This window comes from Labrus mixtus, chromosome 14, assembly GCF_963584025.1.
Source record: "Labrus mixtus chromosome 14, fLabMix1.1, whole genome shotgun sequence".
Classification (NCBI taxonomy): Eukaryota; Metazoa; Chordata; class Actinopteri; order Labriformes; family Labridae; genus Labrus; species Labrus mixtus.
Window position 1 is genome coordinate 6,993,311 of NC_083625.1, and position 21,025 is coordinate 7,014,335.

The 21,025-nt window shown below is 38.3% G+C and overlaps 1 protein-coding gene across 4 annotated transcripts in view; it reads right to left on the reverse strand.

The window, feature by feature from the left end:
* Window positions 1–17,373, reverse strand: part of klhl13 (kelch-like family member 13) — a 39,153-nt gene extending 21,780 nt beyond the window's left edge. For 2 of the 4 annotated variants that reach the window (XM_061054722.1, XM_061054720.1), the window contains exons 1-2: window positions 17,221–17,373; window positions 15,357–15,428 (exon numbers count right to left, since the gene is read on the reverse strand). In XM_061054722.1, the coding sequence (XP_060910705.1) occupies window positions 15,357–15,409 (53 nt within the window). In that variant the 5' untranslated portion in view covers window positions 15,410–15,428; window positions 17,221–17,373. Of the gene's footprint in view, window positions 1–9,037; window positions 9,388–15,356; window positions 15,429–17,220 lie in introns of those variants that run through there. The other 2 variants (XM_061054723.1, XM_061054721.1) reach the window with 2 other exon arrangements.
* Between the last annotated feature and the right edge of the window lie 3,652 nt (window positions 17,374–21,025).

Here is a 21,025-nt window from a genome sequence, read left to right on the forward strand (position 1 = left end):
AGAGTCAGCATTTCCGATATGGCAACCGCCATACATGGGCTTACAACACAGCCCTTCAGAAACCAATGAGTGACATCACTCAGACTTCGTTCATGTTAATATACAGCTTATGATCAAAACAGGGTCACGTCATGTGTCCATCCCTGGTCCCTGATTCCAACCTCCCAACAAATGCTTATTTACAAGACAAAACAATCTACAAAATGCTACAATTTTGTTTGTGTAGCACTTTTTCTTGGACTAGTTTTGTGCAAACTGCACAACATAGGCATTTAAAAGTTATATTGCATTTTCTAGTTGCTTAAAGCTACAGTGGACTAATGTGACACTGTTTAAACATGAGCACAGGAAGAGCCGGAGAGCAAAAAAGACAGACAATGAGGCAGCATTTGGCAGAGCAGCAAGAAAAGAGCAGCATCAACATTTTATATATAAAGAAAAAAAGGATACCTCTGCCCCATTGAGAAAAAGATCAAAAGACTCCTACGATCTGGCTGAAACTCTATGAGCACCTCAGCATCAGAATCTCTTGCAAAAATTGAAAGGCACGAGGATAGGTGACCGGGTACTTTGACAAAAAAAAAAAAACAAACAAGGGCACCTCTCTGAAGGGATGGAGGTGGAGTCAGGAGGGAAATACCCGTTTGTCCCGGCTAACAGAGAAATGACAGACTCCTTACCAAAGAGGAGTGTTCTCAATCACTGAGTGGGGCAATGCAATAAAGCTGCATGTTGAACAGTTCCTTCTCCGGGGGAAAATATATCTTTGAATGCCACCACTCGGGTAAAACTTAGAAATGCAGAAAATAGAAACCCGTTTAAGATGCAATGCAAATATGCACTGCAATGGATTCCACTGTCATCAAATAAAATAGATTAAATAAACTTGAAATATTTGATATTTATAATGCAATATGTATATATAGTGCCATACCTCACACGGTACTATAGCAACAATGCTATGAAAACTCCACAGCCATGTAGGAGCAGCATGACTGAAAATCTATTTTCGAATGAGTTTATATCATTGTATAACCTGTTTTTGATATGACGGAGATTTCCTGTGAATATCATTCAAAACAATATGACTCTTTCATAACTTAACAGCCTATTTACTGTAGGGCCATTCAAATTTCATAGTATGTTTAACAGATTCTCTTTCATTTATTCCCAAATGTATTATCTGTTTTAATGTTTCTAAAGGTCAATAGCAGCTCCTATGCTGTGCTGTATGATAAAGTTGCCCCTTGTTAAACAGATAATTATTATGAAATTAAAATAATTTTATCAGAAAGAATTCAAATTTGAAGAGAAGCGAAGAACTTGATGGAAAAAAACATTATTGTAATATTATCAGACATTTGATGGTACCCTTCTCTGACTGTTGCCGTAATTTAGTTTAAGCTGATTGGCTGTCTAAACATGTCATACCTTGGGAAACCATCCTATAAAAAGGACTCTACAAGACAAGTTGCATTTCACACCATCAGTGTCTCAACATTTTGTGGGACAAAGTATCAAAATAGCTTTATGTTGTTCTTCTGACTCGTGTGATACAATTATTGAATCTCTGGTTCCAAATCTGGACATTTTTATTTTAAAAATGAGGGTGCTCTACATAGATTTCCCTGCTAATTTGACTCAAAGCTTCACTAATTTATGACTCGATGTAGTGGCCTTTTTGACATGAATGGGTGTAACTTAAGCAGAAGTTAATTGGCCACAGAAGAAGACAGCAGTGAGAAGAGATTAAGCATGATAAGAGGTGAAAGTGACACCAAATTGCAGTGAATAAATACATGAATCCCCTCTTTACCTTGTTAGGGGCATTTTATATTCTTTAATCAGATATTGTGATATATGGTTATATGATTGTCTTGCAAAATTCCAATTAGTCTAGGTGTTGCACAGTCTAGGTATATTGTATCTTAAGTTAGCCAGAAATTCCAACCCCTAAACTCAACAGTCAACTGCTGCAACAATACATGGGGTTTCATATCAACATTAATCTCAAGTCTGGGCACGGCTTTAGCTGCCCCTGATGGTCTCAACCACCTGACCGTGTGTGTGTGTGTGTGTGTGTGAATATTCCAATACCAATTTGCAATGCCTTTGGTTTTCCATATCAAGTTATAATAAACACATGGATCCAAGATTCTGAAAGAGACTTGCTGCGTAATGACCATTAAAAGGTTTACAGTCTCAAAAACATGCTCAGATATAGCATCTGCATTATAGTTTCATTTTTCCACCTTCCCTGAGACATCACCATGTTTTCCCCTTCGAAATAAACCAAAAATTTACAACAGAGTGGAAGAAATAGAAATTCTCGCAACACTTCACATATTTTGGTGCAGCTCTTTTTTCACTTTTCCCCACCACCTCACATGGCGAGAGGCAGCAGAAAAAAGAAAAAAAAAAGAGTTAGATGTTGGGTCTTAAAATTCATCTCTCATACCGTCTCCATTCCATCAAACAGACTTTGGTGAATCTGAAATGTGAAAATGGGTCTGGTGGATAGGTTGCAATAATATAGAGACATTTCTAATGCAACAAGATACTAAAGTGAACCATGATCTATTCAGTGGCGACGCTCCCTTTTCTTTTTCATCCATTCATAGGGTTTCAGGCAAAAGGAAGCTGCATCTCTATTCAGACTGTTTCAAACATCTGTGGCCCATGTGTCTGACAAATGTTGCATGCTCTGCCCTTTCAGATGAAAATTGGCACTTCCCTAATTAATACTCTGGATAAACTAAATGAATGAATAGTTGCAAAGCACTCACAGGCTCAAAGGTCACTCTTTTAAATGCTGGGAATCACATGATTCTGAATTATCGAGGAAAGAGAAGGTTTCATTTAACTGAAATATGGTTATTTAATATGTTCACAAATTGGAAAAAGAGTCACAGTCATATGGCAATATGCAATAGAGGGTGTCTTTATGGGCTCCAGTTGAGGTGTGATGAAATTCTGCAACATGTTCTCACCAACTGAAACAACACATGTATATTCTGACAGATAAAAGATTGAAGTAAAGCTCATTTTTGAAGCGTTCATGTTGCTTTACTGTTTGCATCTGCAGTAGTCTCCTTCTTTTCCAGCTGCAACAACAACCACTTCAAAACTATTTGTTTCTCACCGTGTCCAGAACAAACTATACACGATATCTGGATAATTGCTCCAATCACTGCTAATAATCTCATCACTGTGTATGCCATAACGAGTCTGTAATTACACTTTGTAATCAAAGAGCACTTTAAGGTCAAGGTTTAAATTAAAAAGAGCTGGGGAATAAATGAGTAATTAAAATTAAGTTTTTTTAAAAAGCACAGAACGCTCACCACAAGTGGTTAAGCCAAACGAGCTTCATAAAGTGTTTGCGTGTGGGTGGAGCAGACAATCTGTCAACATGAACCAAATGCTTAATCAACCTGAAGGATGCTTTAAGAAGGAACACGACCCAGCCGAGTCTGTGTAAACCAAAAGAACAACTACAGCAGCTACAAAAAGACTAATTTGTAGGGAAAGTTTACTTTTTTTATAGAAATGTCAACAAAAACTGCTGAACTGTGTGGTAGATGGGGATATGTGGAGTTATTCAGCATATGTAGGCTTAGCAGGGGATGTATACCCAAGGACTGAATACAGAGCCCAAACAAGACAAAGAAAAAGCCAAGCGATATGCACTCAGTACAGCCAATACAACCATTTGAATCTACAATATGCAACTGTGTAAGCAGAGGAAAGGTGTTGGCGATGGAGCAGTCTGAAAAAGTCTATGAACAAGAGAAGGCATAAAATTGTAAATGGATGCATCTGTTAAAAAGTAAAGTAGCGCTGATCTGATCAGCTCAAAAAGGGTCACAATTCAAAAGGATCTTCTCAAATTAGATTTTAAGGAACCTCCGCTGCAGACTGGATACAGTTTTGTTTTTCAAATCCAGTCTCTGAAACTGCAGTAACAGATTGTTTTGGTCAAGTGTTCTCTTTAAGGCTCGACTGTAACAGTTGTCCAGATTTGTCCAGCTGCCGTGCGGAATCCTTCAAGGCAAGCAGTGTGCTATTATTAATTTTACAAGTCACGCTTATTTTGGGGATTTTGAAGTCTGTTCTTATTCTACACAGCTTCTGACAGCTAGACAGGAGCAAAGATTTGATGTATTCAACGAGAGAGTTCAATCAAGTGTCTGCAGTGCATAAAGAGGTTTTGTTTTTCTTGACATATTGCGCTCCTCTGCATGCTGAAACGTAACCCAACTTTAATAATGTTTAGCTTTGACTGGGCAAGTGTGTGTTTGGGAGTTCAGACATGACAGTTTCACCTGACTGAACTAACTTGATGCCCTGCCAGCCAGACCGCCTGCCTCTCCTCCAGCCTTTCAGTGAAAATAAATGATCCCTGGGTGGCTGTTGCATTTTGTACAAAATGGCCACAAGTCAGCAAGAACTAAATGTCCATTTAGCAGGGCAGGGTAAATTAAAAGCTCCATAACATTCCTCTTTAGTGTTTTATTTTGCCAGCAGCTGAGCACGTCACAATTGAGCACTGAATTTTGTATTTTCCACATAATATTCACCTTCGAAGGTCATAACGATAACAAAGCAGCTGCTTAATTCAAAACATATAGCCAATTATCTGTTTGTTCAGCAAACATTACATCAAGCTCATTTAAGAAGTGATGATTAAAATTATGATTACATGTTGTTTCACTGTGATCATTCACTCCTAAAGTCTTCATTTCATGTTCTGAAAACAGACCAACCGCCAAGTGATAAAGGATTGTTTTTTGCAGATTCCACAGTTTAAATCAAGCTTAAGTTATCTATAGTTTACCTTGACCCTTGTGTCTTTCAGAAGTAAACATCCCAGACATTTGTCTTTTGCATCATCACATTGTAGTTTCAATAATGAAATAACATAGATGATTTGTAAAAGGAGGTCATATTTAGCAGGTCAAAGATTTTTTTTATGGTTTGAAATGCCAATAAGGTACCAACATATTCACTGTGGCCTGCAGACCAAGGGTCGACTGATTATTGGCCTGGCCGATTATCAGGGGACTATATTTGCCGTTTGTCTGATTAACTGCATCGGCTCATTTTCCAGATTGCCGATAAAAATTAATTAATTAAAAAGTGCACTACTTTGGTTCCGATGCAGGTGTGTCTTAGCCTCTGGGTGTGTTTTTACTCACCACCCTGTCTCACCCAATGTCCTGCCTACAACACTATCTAATTGTGCATGTCAATATCACCCAGTCTTCAGTGTTGATTGGCAATTACTTGTGTGACGTCTAGCCAGACAGGCGGCCTTCGTCGGCACTACTTCTTTTCCATCTGCTTCGCCTATCAGGGCCTTAAGACACAAGTAACAACCAATCCGTCAACAACAGGCCGGTAATTGTGACAGCAACCCTCAAAAGACACATATTCAAGATGTGTGCTACTTCTTTGTAACTCCCCGTTGTGATTCATTAAAGTGTGAATTAGGGATTCAACTGTAGTTACACTTTGGAGTACAATCATACAATATGCTGGATGAGAACACCACTGTAGTTTTAACATCTCTGCTGGCATATCATCCCTGACTGAGTCCAATTAACACAAATCACACTGTGATATCTGGTGGGACCCTGGAGAATTATTCCACTGTTTAATGTATTTTTAACCATGAAAAATTACTTTTTTGTCAGAGAAAGTGGATGTTCAAAGTCAACGTAAATTAAAATCCTCCAGCATACACCCAGCTCTTACTCAGTTTGATGCTAGTTGTCAAATGAACTCCGTTCCATTTGTTTTAAAATAGATGAACTGTTGAATTGATCGATCGGATTCATTTAGGTTGCTAATTAAGTAGTTTTCAAAGAAATGCATGTAGACTAATGGGCCATTTTTCCTCAGAGGCTGCAGGAATGATCTCACAGCATAAGTACAGGAGGCAATTCAGCAGCAGCAGAAAGATTTCACATCAACATGGGACATGTGAAACACCTACATTCACAAAAATCTGTGAATTTATAGCTTTCCTTTTACTTAAAGCTGTACAAATCTGTGTGGAGTTCACTGTGGTCACAATAGCTCCAAATACAGCATCAACACCCACTGCATATGGGCATTTTTAAAGACTTGGCGGCTTTGTTTAAAGACTAGTTTGAGAAGCTTTAAAACTGAGTTTCTTTCCAACAAATAAAATAGTAAGTACTAGAAAAAAAATGGGACAGCTGCAGACTGCAGTACAACGACAGGGGACATGGGGAGGGGAGAAAGGGGCATCACATATGCTAAAGGTACCTGACAGTCACTGGAATCGAACAGGCTTTGCCGCAGTTAAGGCTGCTGGCTTGCTGTGACGCCACCTCCAAAAAGGTGATTACTAAAGACAGCAGTCACACATGTGAAGGGATTAGTTAGTACTAAACCAATGCGAGATGAGGGACAACATTTATTTTAAAGACATCCTGTGGAAAGAAAGATAATCCTGATGTTTTACTGAGCTGAAGATTATTCAATGGACCAGACTGACTGAACTTTAACCATTCTTTGCTAGCATGAAATCTGCACCACAAGCAGTTCACCAGTCTATATATAGATTAGAGTGTTTTTTTTTTTTCACAATGTGCAAAAAAAAGACCTAATTATTCATCCAGCACGTATGTCAGGCATCTCAAAAACCTTCGCCACTGTATCCTCCATCATTCTGGTGCTTTGGATACATAGATTACTCCATCAACATGCCAAGTTAAAAATGTCTCAAGTCAAACAGACAGAGGCACCAGTAAACGGGCCTATAAAGAGTGACTTCTCCCTGACCACAGAGTAACCTATAATTGGGGGCCCAATATCAGCCTGCCTAAAAACACAGCTTACAATATACACGTTTCAAAATAGTAAGTGGTAAGGTGGGGCACAGCCACACTGGGCAGAGAAAGGTGGAGTCACAAGGCTTGAATAAGCTTCAGTTGCCAGTGTGTGCATACAATCTTCCTCAAGCAAACGCATATGTGCTCTCGCTGCACTCTTGTCCTTGGACATTCAAAGACGGACTTAATTTAGTCCTCCAGAAGTCGTGATGGTAATGCTGGTGTGAAGATTCCCTTTTTCTTTTAAACAATATGGAGTGTTTAAATAAAGCAAGGCTCAGCATAACCAATGCATACAGTTTCTGGCTTGGTCTCTATTTATGTAGTAGCAGGAGGAGACACCAGCACTTACTATAATGATAAAATACAACAGTTGAGTCACCAGTAATGCTCTGACAGCTTGTTTTTTTTTTTTTTTTTAAACTAAGGTCTGAAATAAAAGGCTGATATCCAAAACAAAAATAAAGGTTGATCAATTAAGACTAAAATCTTTAGGTGGAATACAATTAAATAAAACACACAGATAGGTAGATAGAAGGTCTCTGGCTTTTGATAAAGTTACAATTTTGGACAGCAGGTAAAAACCTATATATACTGCCATACTGTACACATACTACGGCTAAAATATTCCTTGACAATCTAAAACATTAACCAACGAGACAGTTGTTTGCATCTCTTCTCCCTGTGCAGTTAATCTTGTGCAGTGTAATTCAAAGAGCTTTAATAATGCACCCCTGCTCCAAACAAGTCACCAACAACAACGAGGCGCACATACCATATAATTGCACAGTGCAGGTTTCTTTCTGTATTCATGGCCATGTTGGAGATTTTTATGGGGGAAATCAGTTCACTTATAACTACCTCTTCAACTAATTAATGGTATCTGAGCATATTCTTGATAATATGATCTCTATTTAAGCTAAAATGACTGAATGATTGCCTGTGTGTTGTTTGGACTGTCTGGTTAAAACTGGGTTGTAGAGTGAAAAATCAGGGCTAGCTCACATGCTGCTATTAAGGTGCCCTTGAGCAAGCCCTTAACCCTGAAACTGCTCCAGTGGAGCTTCTGTGGCCAACAGATAAGACTGTGGGTGCACTGGACAGCTTCCAGGTGTGAATTTGTGTGCTTGTGTAAGTGTATGTGTGTGTGTGAGCAGGTTGGTCCAGCCAAACGACCATGATTAAATTAAGATTAAAATAATGATTACTCATCAATGGTGCCAATACTGAAGCATTCATTATGTCGTTTTGTAAAGAGCTCTCACCGTGACACCATTAAGTTACCTGGATGGTTAAGACTATAAGACAATTTACAGATTTCTTTTACATTTAGAATATGTCATGGACCCTTTATAGGTTTTACTTTATATATAAATGAAAATGTTTGAAAATGGATGTAAAAGTATAAATTAATCTGGTGATGCCATGACGTGCAAAACAAACTAGTTCAGCTTGTAAAAATTAAGCTCTTAAGCTCACAATGATCTTAAGCTCACAATAACTGGAGACTGCGTTGATCCAATAAAATAAAAACATCCAAGTAAGCATTGTTAGCCAATGATATTACCTTTAGGCTAGTCCATGAAATGTGTGTTTTGTTTTTTTTTGGTTTTCACACTCTGTAGGTCATGTTACTGCTCAAAAGTCAAACCCGACATTTGTCCATTTCAGCAGAGCTCAGGAAAAAAAAGGGGGGAAAGAGGGAGGATGGCGAGAGGCTGTGAAAAGCACTTCCATGCTACCCTCCCCCCTCCTGAACAGTAGCGGATGACAATAGCTTCTAAACCAGGGCACGCCAGACATCCTGACAAAGGCAGGCTCCTCCCAAGCTGCTGAGTCCCTGTTCCCAAATAAACATAGCCACAGGGAGAGAGCATGAGCCGGGGATGTGCTGCTAGCCATGTCCTGACCAGCGGCAAAATGAGACTCTCTGTTCAAGAGCAAAGCATTCTGCCAGCGAACCATGAAATGCATGCTGGACAAGGCAAATCTCTTGGCACACTACAATGCACAAAACGAGTTGTCTAATTAGGGCTCATGAAACAGAAAAAAATAAATAGCACCATAAATAATCACAAAAAAAAGACAAATATCAAAAATTGGAATGCAAACACATCCTTCTCCATATGCATTGCAACAATGATATATCTGAATGGTATTCAGGTCTTACTCACATGTAGGCAGGCGAAAGGGGTGAGGACCTGGATGTCTTAAGAACTGGCACTGGGAATTTCCAGCTGACAGGAGAACCGCTTTTCCATTTCAACGGCATGTTGTTGTCACCAGAATGGTGCTACAGCAACACCAACAGCAAAGACCATTTCCATGAAAAGGTTTCCAATGCAGTCTTCCATCCCACTCTGCCCACACCATTTAAGGGGGAGGGAGAGCAGCAGTGGCAGCAGCAGCAGCGGCAGCTACAGAAATACACTGGCAGAGGCAGTGCAGGCTACCGTCAGGGTTGCGACTTTAGCAGCAGCGCTGGGAAGCCAATAGATTGCATCCAAGCGACTACTTGCCCTGCTGCATTCATGGGTGTCTTGTGAAAGGAGGGGGAGGAAGCCCAGCCTTCCCATCAACCTTTCAGCGTTTGTGTATAGCCCAGTAGCTAAGCAACAGTGCCACCTTGTTAAAGGAGCTGTGATTACAGTTCTGGGCTTGCTATGAAAAGGCTTGGAAGGCAGATAAGGGAGAAGGAGAAAGAGAAAATATAGTCACAAAATTAAGATAATTTATTTTATTTTAACTAAACACATTTGCTTTACTCAAGGGTTTAAATTGTGCTTTCAGGGAGTCCAAATGTGATCTCAGTCAGTGGTAATAGTCAAATAAAAAATACATGAAAATATGTTTCAACTCTCCAATGATGCCCAGTTTATACTTATGAGTCAAATAGGGATTTGGCAGGTTTATTCCATATTAATTATTATATTCAGACAATGGGAGCATTTAAGATGAATCAATTCTTTAGTGTATATAGTGATGAAATGCTACAGATTTAAAATGTGTATTATCTCTTAGTAGCATATTTTTTGGAGATGGTATTCAAAGATTTAAGACTTGGAATAAAAAGAGAATTTACAGATGATTCTCAACAATGAATAACTTCTTTAATTATTATATAGGCCCTGTAATTTCTGGACATAGCTGTGCTTTGTACTAATCAGGTTTAATAGTAAATTAGATAATTATTCTAGAGCATTCATTGGTGCATCCAAACATAAGATGCTCTAGTCTATTCAAAGTAAGGCAATACATGTGGAGCAACACAGTTCAGAAAGCACATTTATATTTAATGACTAATGCTTTCTGTTAGAAAGTGCCAATTTCAAAGACTCCACCATTAAAAGCTGTACAATGTTCAGAACTGAATTTTCAGTCATAAATACAAAGCAAAATGTGTCCCTGTGGAAGCCCAGTATCCATTTAAATCACATCTTGACTTATCAGTAGGCTCCGCAGTAGAGTGTGCCATCATTAATCTACCTGGCCAACTGAATAACTTTCATTTATTAGTGTCAAACTAACCAACTAGTAGCCAGCACTGCAACATGCTGCTTGACCCACCAAGCAACAATCTAAAACCCTCTAAATGGCCTTTAGAGATTGTGATTCGACAACAGCACTGTTAAAAAGTCCTGCTGTCATGATGTCATTGCCAGCAACGGCCTAATATTCCCATTGAATTGCGGCTTTGAGGAAGTGCAAGTGGCTCAGCGGGAGCTTCAGATACACACTAACTCTCAGACATGAACACATTGCCAGTGTGTTCCCCCATTATGTCTCTGTTACTACCTCTGAGGGTGGATCAGGGGTGGAATGGCTTCGCCCACCACCATTCCTTCTACATGTGTTGCATGGGAGGCGTAAGAGGGGCATAAATATCCCACATTACCCTGGCAATCTGTAAGCGCCATAATAACACTCGCTAACATAGCTAGCACGCTGAGCTGTTCAACATACCAACACAAGAAAGCCAAGAAACATTTAACCAAAGGCCATTTTCAGAAGGCAGCTTTAGTGCAAACACTGAGTCTGTTATGTCTGAAATGAGGGAAACTGGGTTTTCTGTTTCAGTAAGGGAGGTCACTCAAACCTGAGAAAAAGGGGTAACTGAAGCCTGTTTCAGAAAAGAAAGGCCACTTTAGCTCTGAGTCAGTCGCTATGGTAACGGGAGTCTGAACATAACCTGGTCAGGAGCAGGTTTTCTTAAATGAACCCCAAGATTCTCGCTGTCTCGTCCCTCTTACAGAGCCAGAAACATGGTTTAATTTCCTCATTCTGTCACTCAGACTGTATCACGTGCGTGTTAGCGGAGATCCCCCCGTGTCTGAATAAAAATACAGGTTGTTTTAATATTCTCTGTGAGGCATACTATAGCTTATAAAACTTATTTTTTTGTTGAACATGCATGTTCTTTAGTTGAGGAGATGAAAGGGCTGCATTATTTTGCAGGGAGTTACATTTACGTCAGGAGATGTTAATTTAATTAGGCCAAATTAATTAACTAAACAGGATATAAGTGAGAGGAAATGTATGTGTGTAAAACCAGCATCCTGTTAGGGATAAAGCTAGTGCACATTGAAATAGCCATTCAATGGTATTCATTTATTCAATAGCTTATGTCAAATATGATTAAAGTAAGGTACCACCCATGGGCCTAATTTGTTTTTATATTTCATTTTGAGCTGCTTCCAAGTCCCACTGGATTGCACCTAAATAAAACTAAATTTTCATTTCACCATTCCACCAGTTTTTATCTGCAATAATACAAGTCTGATTAAATATATTACATTCAAACTGATGCACTGACTCAAGCAGCAATTTTCTCCCGCACCACTTCTCTCTACTTTGCTGCATCAGTGTTACTTCATTCTCTTTTTCTAAAAACATTTTCACCGTATGTCTGCATGAGAATGTCCAGTTTGAAAGGGGAAAAGTAGACCGTCTTACTTTCTTTGTCACCTGACGCCATGGTGAATCGTAGTATCAAGGCTCCATTAATGTTAGCTTTTTATAGTCATGGTGCATACGCTGAACACTAACATACTCAGAGTTGACTGAGCAAACTCAAATCAGCTGTTCTGGAACCAGAAACTCAGAGTTCCCCACATGAGGGTAAATCAACTGAGAGCTTAGGGTTAGACTGAGAGTTTGTTGAACCTTCTTTCTGAAACAGGCCCTGGGGGAAACACACCAGCTCCCCACCCAGAAACATCCCGAGTCAACCAAAACAAAACATGAATATATGGGCAGAGAGGGTCTCTACAGACACATAAGGCCCATAAGTGATGATTAAGCAGCATTACTTATATACAAGTCTATTTTTTTTTTTTTTTTTTTTTTTTTTTAGGAAAGAGACACGGACTCTGCCTCTAATGAAAACGAGCACAGGGCAACATTTCAAACATAGATTTTAAAAAGGTTTTTGATCTACACAAATTTGAGTGATAACTGAAAAAACAACCAATAAGTGTCAAGAACTAGATTTTGGCCCAACTTGTGCCCATCATCTAATCAGCCCTGTCGTTATGGTCTAACCAAGTCTTCCTGCAGAGGTACAATCAATTCTCAAATTCTCACAAGTCTGATAAAAGATGGCAGGAATTAGGTGAAGAGAGAGAGGGTGAATGGCATGCAACAAAAGGGATGTTGGTGTTCACCATAAACACTTTAATGGCTGCGTTATTCTAGAAGAGAAGAATTCATTCAAAATGTTTTCGGTCTTATCAAAGCTAAAAGTATACAGGGTTAAAGCCCCCCCCCCCGTTAGAAAGAGCTAGGGCAAAAACTTCAAAGGCTACTGTTCAACCTCCACAAAGCTGGCAAATCACAGGATGGAGCGGCTGTAAATATCAGATTGTTGGCAGCATAGAAACTGTCAGGCAAAGCGCCTATCAAATCGGACGTAGAAAGGGTCTAAAGAAAGAAGGTTGTTGAAGCTATTTGACCTTCTGGGGATAAGAATACAGATGCCTTGACCCAAAGGCCAAAATGTTTGCTTCATTAACCTTCTTATTGACCCCCCTTATCATATATTAAATTAAAGTTTGCTTCCCTAATATGTTTAACAGAAAAAGGGGGAAAAAAATTCATATCTCACCGAAAACAGAAGTTGTCATGCCTATTGTCTCGCCCCACTTTAATCAAATCAATTAGATTTGTTGGATTATTGTGCTAGAGATTAGGAAACAGCAGCCTCTTGATGTGATTTATAATTCTATGAAATATGCAAGGTCATGTGAGGTAGAAGTCAAGCTTTAAACTGTATTTAAGAGCCTTACAACTTGGGCACAACACCCTTTCTTTGCCATCTGTTGACATGGTGAGCATGTTAAACCACGTGTAGCACACTATATATATTTAAAGCACGCTATACAAATTCAACTATCATACGTTGATTTGGGTACAGCTCTTTACAACTCCATTTTTAAAAAGCTGCATTTGACTAGTTTATTTGTTTCTGTGATATTTCAAATACGTGTATTCAATTCCCAGTCTGCAGGGGATATTTCTGCATATGACATACACCTGACCTCTCCTACAAACTAAACCCCAACATGATGGCTGCACTTTTAGTTCTCTCCCCTTGAGCATCACAAAAACAAGAAAATCTTGAACCAGCTGATATAATGAATGAATGTATGCCATGAATGCCTAGCATGGTTGTTTGTACAACTTTAAAAAAAAAAACAGACTTGGTTTATGAAGCCCCTGGGGGAAACTAGATTATTTACATCTTGGTCTGACCCTGTCCCCTCTTCTACCAACTCTGGCTCCATCCTCCTTTTAACTATGTGATCATTTCCCTGACAGACCAGTCTCCCTTCGAGCTTACACTGTAAATGGCAGAGTGACCTTGACTCTACTGCAAGGGCAGCGGTCATGCTGTCTCTTCTGTTAAAGCCTATGGGCTCAGCGCTACACCTGTTACCCTCAGCTCTACGTTTTCACTCTGCTATCAAAGTCACACACCCCACCATAAAGATGTCTATTTTTAAATAATGCTCTAGTAGCAGGAGTTTTCTGTATTCACTTAAACAAACCGACAAGTTGTGTATATGTTGTGTAAGTATGTGTTATGGAAAATGTGTGCTATTGATAGATGGTCTGCACATTCTTCTCCAATCCTTTTACTCTCAGATCCCCTGCAGCTTCTCAAAGTAATAAGTGTCTGCAGCAGAGTCAAGAGACAAAATGGCCAGAAGCGTCACCCCATCTGTCATTTCCCCTCATTATTGAAGTCATGGGCTACATATATGCCAAAGATAGACAGTGCCATGGAGTGATTTTTGGGATGTTGATAGAAATCTTGATGTGTTAATGATACTGACTTAGTCTGCATTACTTGCTGATATTTGTGTTGTATGTCAAGAAAAGTACATGATTCTACAATGTTTTTCTTACACTAATTATCCTTTATGAAGCTACTTAACTTTAGATTTAGTGATAGCAACACTTGCCCGAGTGGAAAGTCCTATTTCAGTCAAGGCAAAGGGGGCAGTGACAACACGGTATAACAAAATGATTCCTGGAACATAGTGATACATTAGCTGCCATGTTGTGGAAAATGTACCCACAGATTTAAAAATCTACCATCAAACTTGTAATATTTACAAATTAATTTGGTGACACTTTTAACTCCCTTTCACACATCAACACTGAACCCAATTTACACAGAGAAGTTCTATGTCAGAAAATGCCCAAATCAGTTGGACCATTCTGTCACCTGCTTTATACAAATTTAGTGTAATGTTCAACTGAGACTATTTGACAATAGAGCAGGTAATCTTCTATAGTATTCACAGCAAGCAAGCGGGTATATTGATGCTGTTACACACCTGCATCATGCTCTTTTTCGATTGCCTGGTTACTACTTTCTGCTCTTTCACTGATATGCTTTGCCTCCAAATACATGTTGTGCTGAACTAATCTGAACCAATAATCTTCACAGACATATTTTTACCCCTGTACACTTAACACAAGCTCCCTCTTTCTCCTAAACCAAAGGAGCATTCCCATTGATCTCAAGTTGTGTACTATCAATGTGAAATTGAGACTCAACATGGGGATCTGATTCTCCAGACATTGTCCTGAGTTCATGTGGGGAAGCAGCTTCAGATTAAGACATTCTCAGGACTGGTCATTGAGCACCAGAGCCTTCCTGCTTTTCTTTCTTATAATCTTATCTAGGATTACCTGATTAACACCTTCTACTCAAGGTGGAAGCTGTTTCCCAGCCAGGACTGACAACTGGTGTACTCTTTATTATTCAAAGGTTGAGTAAAAATGGCTTTTTTTAATTAAGTAGTTTTGATTCTAAATATTGAGGAAGGATAACCTTTAATGTTAAAGAAAGCCAATAAAAAGGTCCAAATTTGTTGGCACGGGTTTGTGAGATAAAAAGTTAGACGTGTTCAATTAACGCGCTACATCAACATAAAAATACACAGTGGCTAATACATTAATAGAAAAGGAGAAGCTGCCCTTTACCTGTCATGCAGTCCAATGGGCATCGTCTCCCCTCTGTGTACAGGGTGCTCCATACCCTCGCCGAAACCACTCCTTGAAAAACAGAAACAAAGTTCTGTAAACACTCATATTATGTCTGTCATATCAGAAAGACAAAACATTCTGTTTGAGCAAAGCAGATGCAGTAACGCTGATGCATGAAGCTGTAATAAACTCACTTGCAAGTCAGAATAGTATCTCCACAAACAACATGTACTTTCATGTTCACAGTTTGCGCACAATGTTAAAGCAAAACACTCTAGCCTAAAGGGGAAAACATCAGAGTGCTGTGATAGAGATAACCCTTAGAAAAAAAGGTAATTCATGAAAGTTTCTCAATCTGGCACTTAATCTCCAAAAGATACAGGACAGCAAACAAATTCACTATTGTACTAAAGGCCACAAGGGAAACTTCCATCCAGCTATTTACAGTGTGATTTCCAAGTCTAATTTGTTGTCGCATCTAGGATTGACACTTAAATTCAATTTCCAAATAAAAGTAACAATGATTTATCAACTTCATAATAATCTTAATACGCATTTATAATGTATTCATCAGTCATTACAAGAACTTGTTTACACTGTTAATAAGTAAGGTCTTTTTACCTGCTCTTTTGTAATGTTAACAGACAAAGAGTAAGGTATTTTACCTGCTTTTTGTGTGTGTCTCGAGATAACACTTGTTATGAGTTGACGTTTTACAAATAAAAATTGATTGATTCATGTATTCTTATAGTAAGAGTTTTTTTTTTTTTTACAGAAATTGACTCCAGTTTTTCACTTTAGATTCTTCTAACATTCACAGCCTGTTGAACTTTATTGTTCAAGCTTTTTTTTTTTTTTTTAATTGTGAAGTGATTATATTTGCAGTCATGATCATTATTTTAAAACTTAAACTATCCAGCAGAGGTTTGGTCACACTGAAATGAGACAGTCGCATGATAAGTCTAACTTGTTGCTTTACAAAGAAGTAGGCTAATTAATGCTAAAAATATCTGCCTTGTGTTACTTGACAGAACAAATGTCCCTTTTATTTTGAAACTCATTAGGAAATGTACATTTAAAGGAGTATTACTAACTCTCTCTTTTTTCTTTTTTTTTTTTTTTTAAAGAAAGGCAACTGCTGCATACTTCTATTTGGATACACAGTTAAGATTTATTTGAGTTTAAGTGCTTTAATCCTGTTGTAACACCTTGTTAAAGTGATGAAAATGGATAGTAAAAAGAGAGTTTTCCCCTGGAGGCTTCAACACGAAGTCACCGAGAGGTTGACTTAAGTCCTTTAAAGTGTGATTCATGTGAGGAGAACCTGACTCCACGACGAGGTGGCCGACTTGTCTGCTAGCAAAAGACATTGAGCTATTATCGTGTAAAATGTCAGTATTCATTCAGCCGGACTTCACAATTGTCTTGTCACAAAAAAACCAACGCTGTCAGAACCCAAGTTTTGCTGAATTTACTGGCCATGTTGCCTGAGCACAGTTGGTGCATCTCCACTGGGAACAGGCTAAGGCTAACTAGCCAAGCTAACCCATTAACGTTTACACTAGGCTAGCTTGAAATAACGTTGTTACCTATGAGGACAGTTGACTGAATGGCTGTCAAATAAGTTACTGCTCACTATCTAGCTTAACTAACGACGGCATTAAACACCGGAGACGAAGCACGAGTTACTTGGGTGACTTATTAGTTGGTCTTGTTGGTTGGTAGGTTTGCCACCACCAACAAATGTTTATGACTATCTGTCAACCTGATTTTGTTAAGTTAAACACCCTATAAATGATATTTAAATAACCGTACACATCTTAAATACGCTATGTAAACTTTTAAAAAGCAGACTTCATACCTTGAACAACGAGGAAAAACGTTAACTAGCGTCCTTGTTTTCCTTCAAGCCCCTCAAATCCACTTATGCCACTGGAGCCGCCCTTCCTTATTTTATCCAATCAGGTGGCCGCTTACTAACGGGGCTGGAGCATCCAAACTTTTCATTGGTCGGAGAGTATGGCAATCTTTTCTCATTGGCTCAAAACTTCCGTTACTAAATAAAGTGGCTCTAAGAGGAGTCGTCTTTCTGTGAAGCCTGACACAAATGAGTGTATTGATTTTTTTTTTTAGAAACAACAGTTAGTTTTATGAGAGATGTTGACTGTGTCTGTGTGACTGATGTTGACAAATTATGCTCCCTGTTGCAAGAACTGTATAAACTTTTCTGGAATATAACTGATAAAGAATTTACTGTTTTAGGAAAAACACAACATGGTGATGATGTTGCGTGTGGCAATTTCGCATGGCAGACTTATGAGATTTGATGTTATTATTATAGTGACAGAAGTTTAGACATCTCCATGTATTATCCCTGTTGAAGCAGAGCCTCTATCTGGTCTACACTTTAATGATTACCTCAATTACTTACATAGCACTTTTAATTTAATGTTTGCACTGCCTGTTATTTAATGTCTGTTTTTGATAACTCTGCACTATCTGCTTTTTTAAAACATTGTTGTACATATATAAACAACACAACTTCAGAAGGTCAACACTTTTTTATTTTTTATATTCAGGTCTAATTACAGATTTTTTCCTCAACTGTTTTTAGGTTCTTGTTTAAATGTCACATATATTTTTATCCCTGCACGGGTTGTGTACATTTCTTGTATAAATCTATTTTTAATTGCACAGTTTAAGTTTGTTTCATCTAGGGGTATTCTTTAAATCTTTTTTTCGGGTTAATATATATGTATGGGAGCGGGGGTCAGTTTTTGCGGTTTAATTTGTAACATATGTTTCATGTCATGTACGTCTTTGTAATCTGCTACTAGATGCTTTGAATTTCCCTCTGGATCAATAAAGTATCTATCTATCTATCTATCTATCTATCTATCTATCTATCTATCTATCCATCTAACAACAGAATACATGGGTTAATGTCAACCAGAAGTTACATAAAAACAATCTATTGCAATTATGAAAGAATTGTATTGTCTGTTCTCCCTCTGCAATAAGGACAAGTATGGACACACACAGTGGTACGGCCAGGGATGTGGGGCTTTTTGAGAAAATAAGATAATTTAATATTGGGAAAAAAATAGTATTTAAATACTTTAAGGGCCCCTGTCAGTCATGGGACCTTAGAGTTGTCTTAAGCCCCATATGACACACACAGACACACATTATTCTTGTCATCTGATTCAAAAATGTTTATTAATAAACTATAAAAAAAAAAACAAGCAACAAGTTGCAAAAAAAAAGAAGCTAAACTAGTCCAGGAAGCCTCATCGCTAGGTGATAAATCTCTGTGGCTTCCATCTCTTAAGATGACCCGTTCCAATAGAATTCCTTTTAAATGTAGAGATTTTACTGAATGCAGTTTTAACGCTACATGTGAAAGATAAGCTGTGTTTCCTGCCTTAATACACAGCACATGATCCTAGATGGGACTAAACACATTAGTCAAGGACAAAGCAGACACATTATCAAAAGCGGAACTGCAGTTTCTCTCATTCAGTCCTTGGAATATGCCGTGTGATGCTTTCTTTATGGCGGGTCAGAGGGGGATATCAATGGAAACCTGAATCCATCATTACAACACAAGGTCAGCCAGCTCAATTGTCCATCAGATTCAGAGGACCTCATTGATGGAACAATTTACCAAGTCATATTAGAAACAGCCGCTTCAATTAATTTAGCAAAAAAAACCATTTATTTCCTGCTTGGCCAATTAAGCAATGCACCATCACAACCATTATCTGCCATAAGTGCTTAAATGTATGAAGTGTTGCAGCATGTTATCCTCGTCAAGCCTTTCACTCTTCAAAATGAAAAATAGACAGACCAACATTCATTTCTTATTAAGCAGTGAAAGGTTGTTGATTTTTTCCCTCAAAACTTATCTGAGATTTGACAAAACACAATTTGTGAGTTAGTTTACCCACATCTAAACAGGAGAGATAATTATCAAATGTTTAATATTGAAAGCATGACAGTGATTTATGTTTGCAATATTCTGTCCCGTCTTAAAAAACAATAATGAAACCGCACCACAACATGAGCAAAACAAAATAGTATATGCATTCATTAACATGCACCAAGGCGCTTCCAATAATCACTCCTCTGCCACCTCCACCTTTTTGTCCTCTCAAATCATCAGTTTAATTGACAGCTCAAGCTTAATCAACAGAGGCATACATCTGGAACAATGAATGCTTTTGACCAGACTATAAATTTAATGGTAATTTTAAAGTGCCTGCCTTCATCATGTGAATGAATGGGACCTTCGGCTGCTAATTTATGCGCATGTTTTACCAACCAATTCTCACACCACGGATTGCACTTCAGAAGCATCCAACAGTGCCATGTAATTACATTGTGTATTATAATTAAGGTTTATTATTAAAGATTCCCTCTCTCTTTTCAATATCAGTTATTTTGCATAATTTAGCTGATCACGGATAACAAGGGTACACATAATAAAAGAATAAGGATTATTTTTTAGAGAGGATAGGCTGAATATATAAGAGAAGCATAAAAATGAACAAAATTGGTTCCCGGCAGTGAAAGAAGACTTGTTTTAGTGGTGAAACGAATATTGATTCAAAATCAGAGGGAGGGAAAAGAAAAATAAAGGAAGACAAATGTACAGAAGTGGAGACTGGGCTGATAGTGGACTAAAAGACAAAGATATACAATTAGTGAATCAATAGACATACCATATCTGTGCAGCAGCAGTCTAAAAATTCAGTGTAGCCTAAAAGATGTGTTTGAATCTTGTAAGTAAGATTGATTGTCCATGGACAAATTTTATTTCTGTCATATACATGTATTCTCCTAAAGGTATAGGCTATACAACATGTAATTCGCTTATAAGAAAACAAAATATGTAATTGTCAAAAATGTCTATCTGTTTATCTAGCTGTACAGCTGAGATTCAAATTTGCAGCTTCTCATCCTCAGACAGCTTAGCCTCTAATAAATATTACATGACAGCACCTCCTGGTTTCGCTGTCCCTGCTGCAGGACACAGAGGAGAAGAGCAACCTTTTGTTCCCAGGGCAGCACCTCAACCCCTAACCCCCCCCCCCCCCCCCCCCCCCCCCCCCCCCCCCCCAAAGACACCAACACCTCTCACCCAATGCAGACTCTCAGCTGTGAACTTTGCTGTTTTTACTTCCTTCCATTTGCCATGCACCTTAACTGCCTCTGCTTTATCTGGTCTCATGCACTACATCACTTTATTCTATCCTTTTTATATCAGTATTCATACAGTTCTGGTTACTTTATTCCTGATGTTTCTTATCCATCATTGCACTACGGTCACTTTATTTATCTCATTTTTACCTTTACAGTTATATTGTATATATTAGTTCTGTTGTTCCATTATTCACCATGCACCTTATAACTTATCATTTAGTATTTGCCTACTTGCACATAGCTCTATATATATATATATATATATTTATTTATTGTTTACTGCACATAGTTCTGTTTACATCTGTTTACATCTGTTAGTCCGATCACTGCCCACTTATATCTACTCCTTTATATTTTGTATTTTTAAGTTAAGTTTAAGCTTTAAGTTGTATTTAAATTGACACTTTATATTTAGGTTAAAATGTTTCGTTTACTTGCACTGTTGTTAATTTACTGCACTG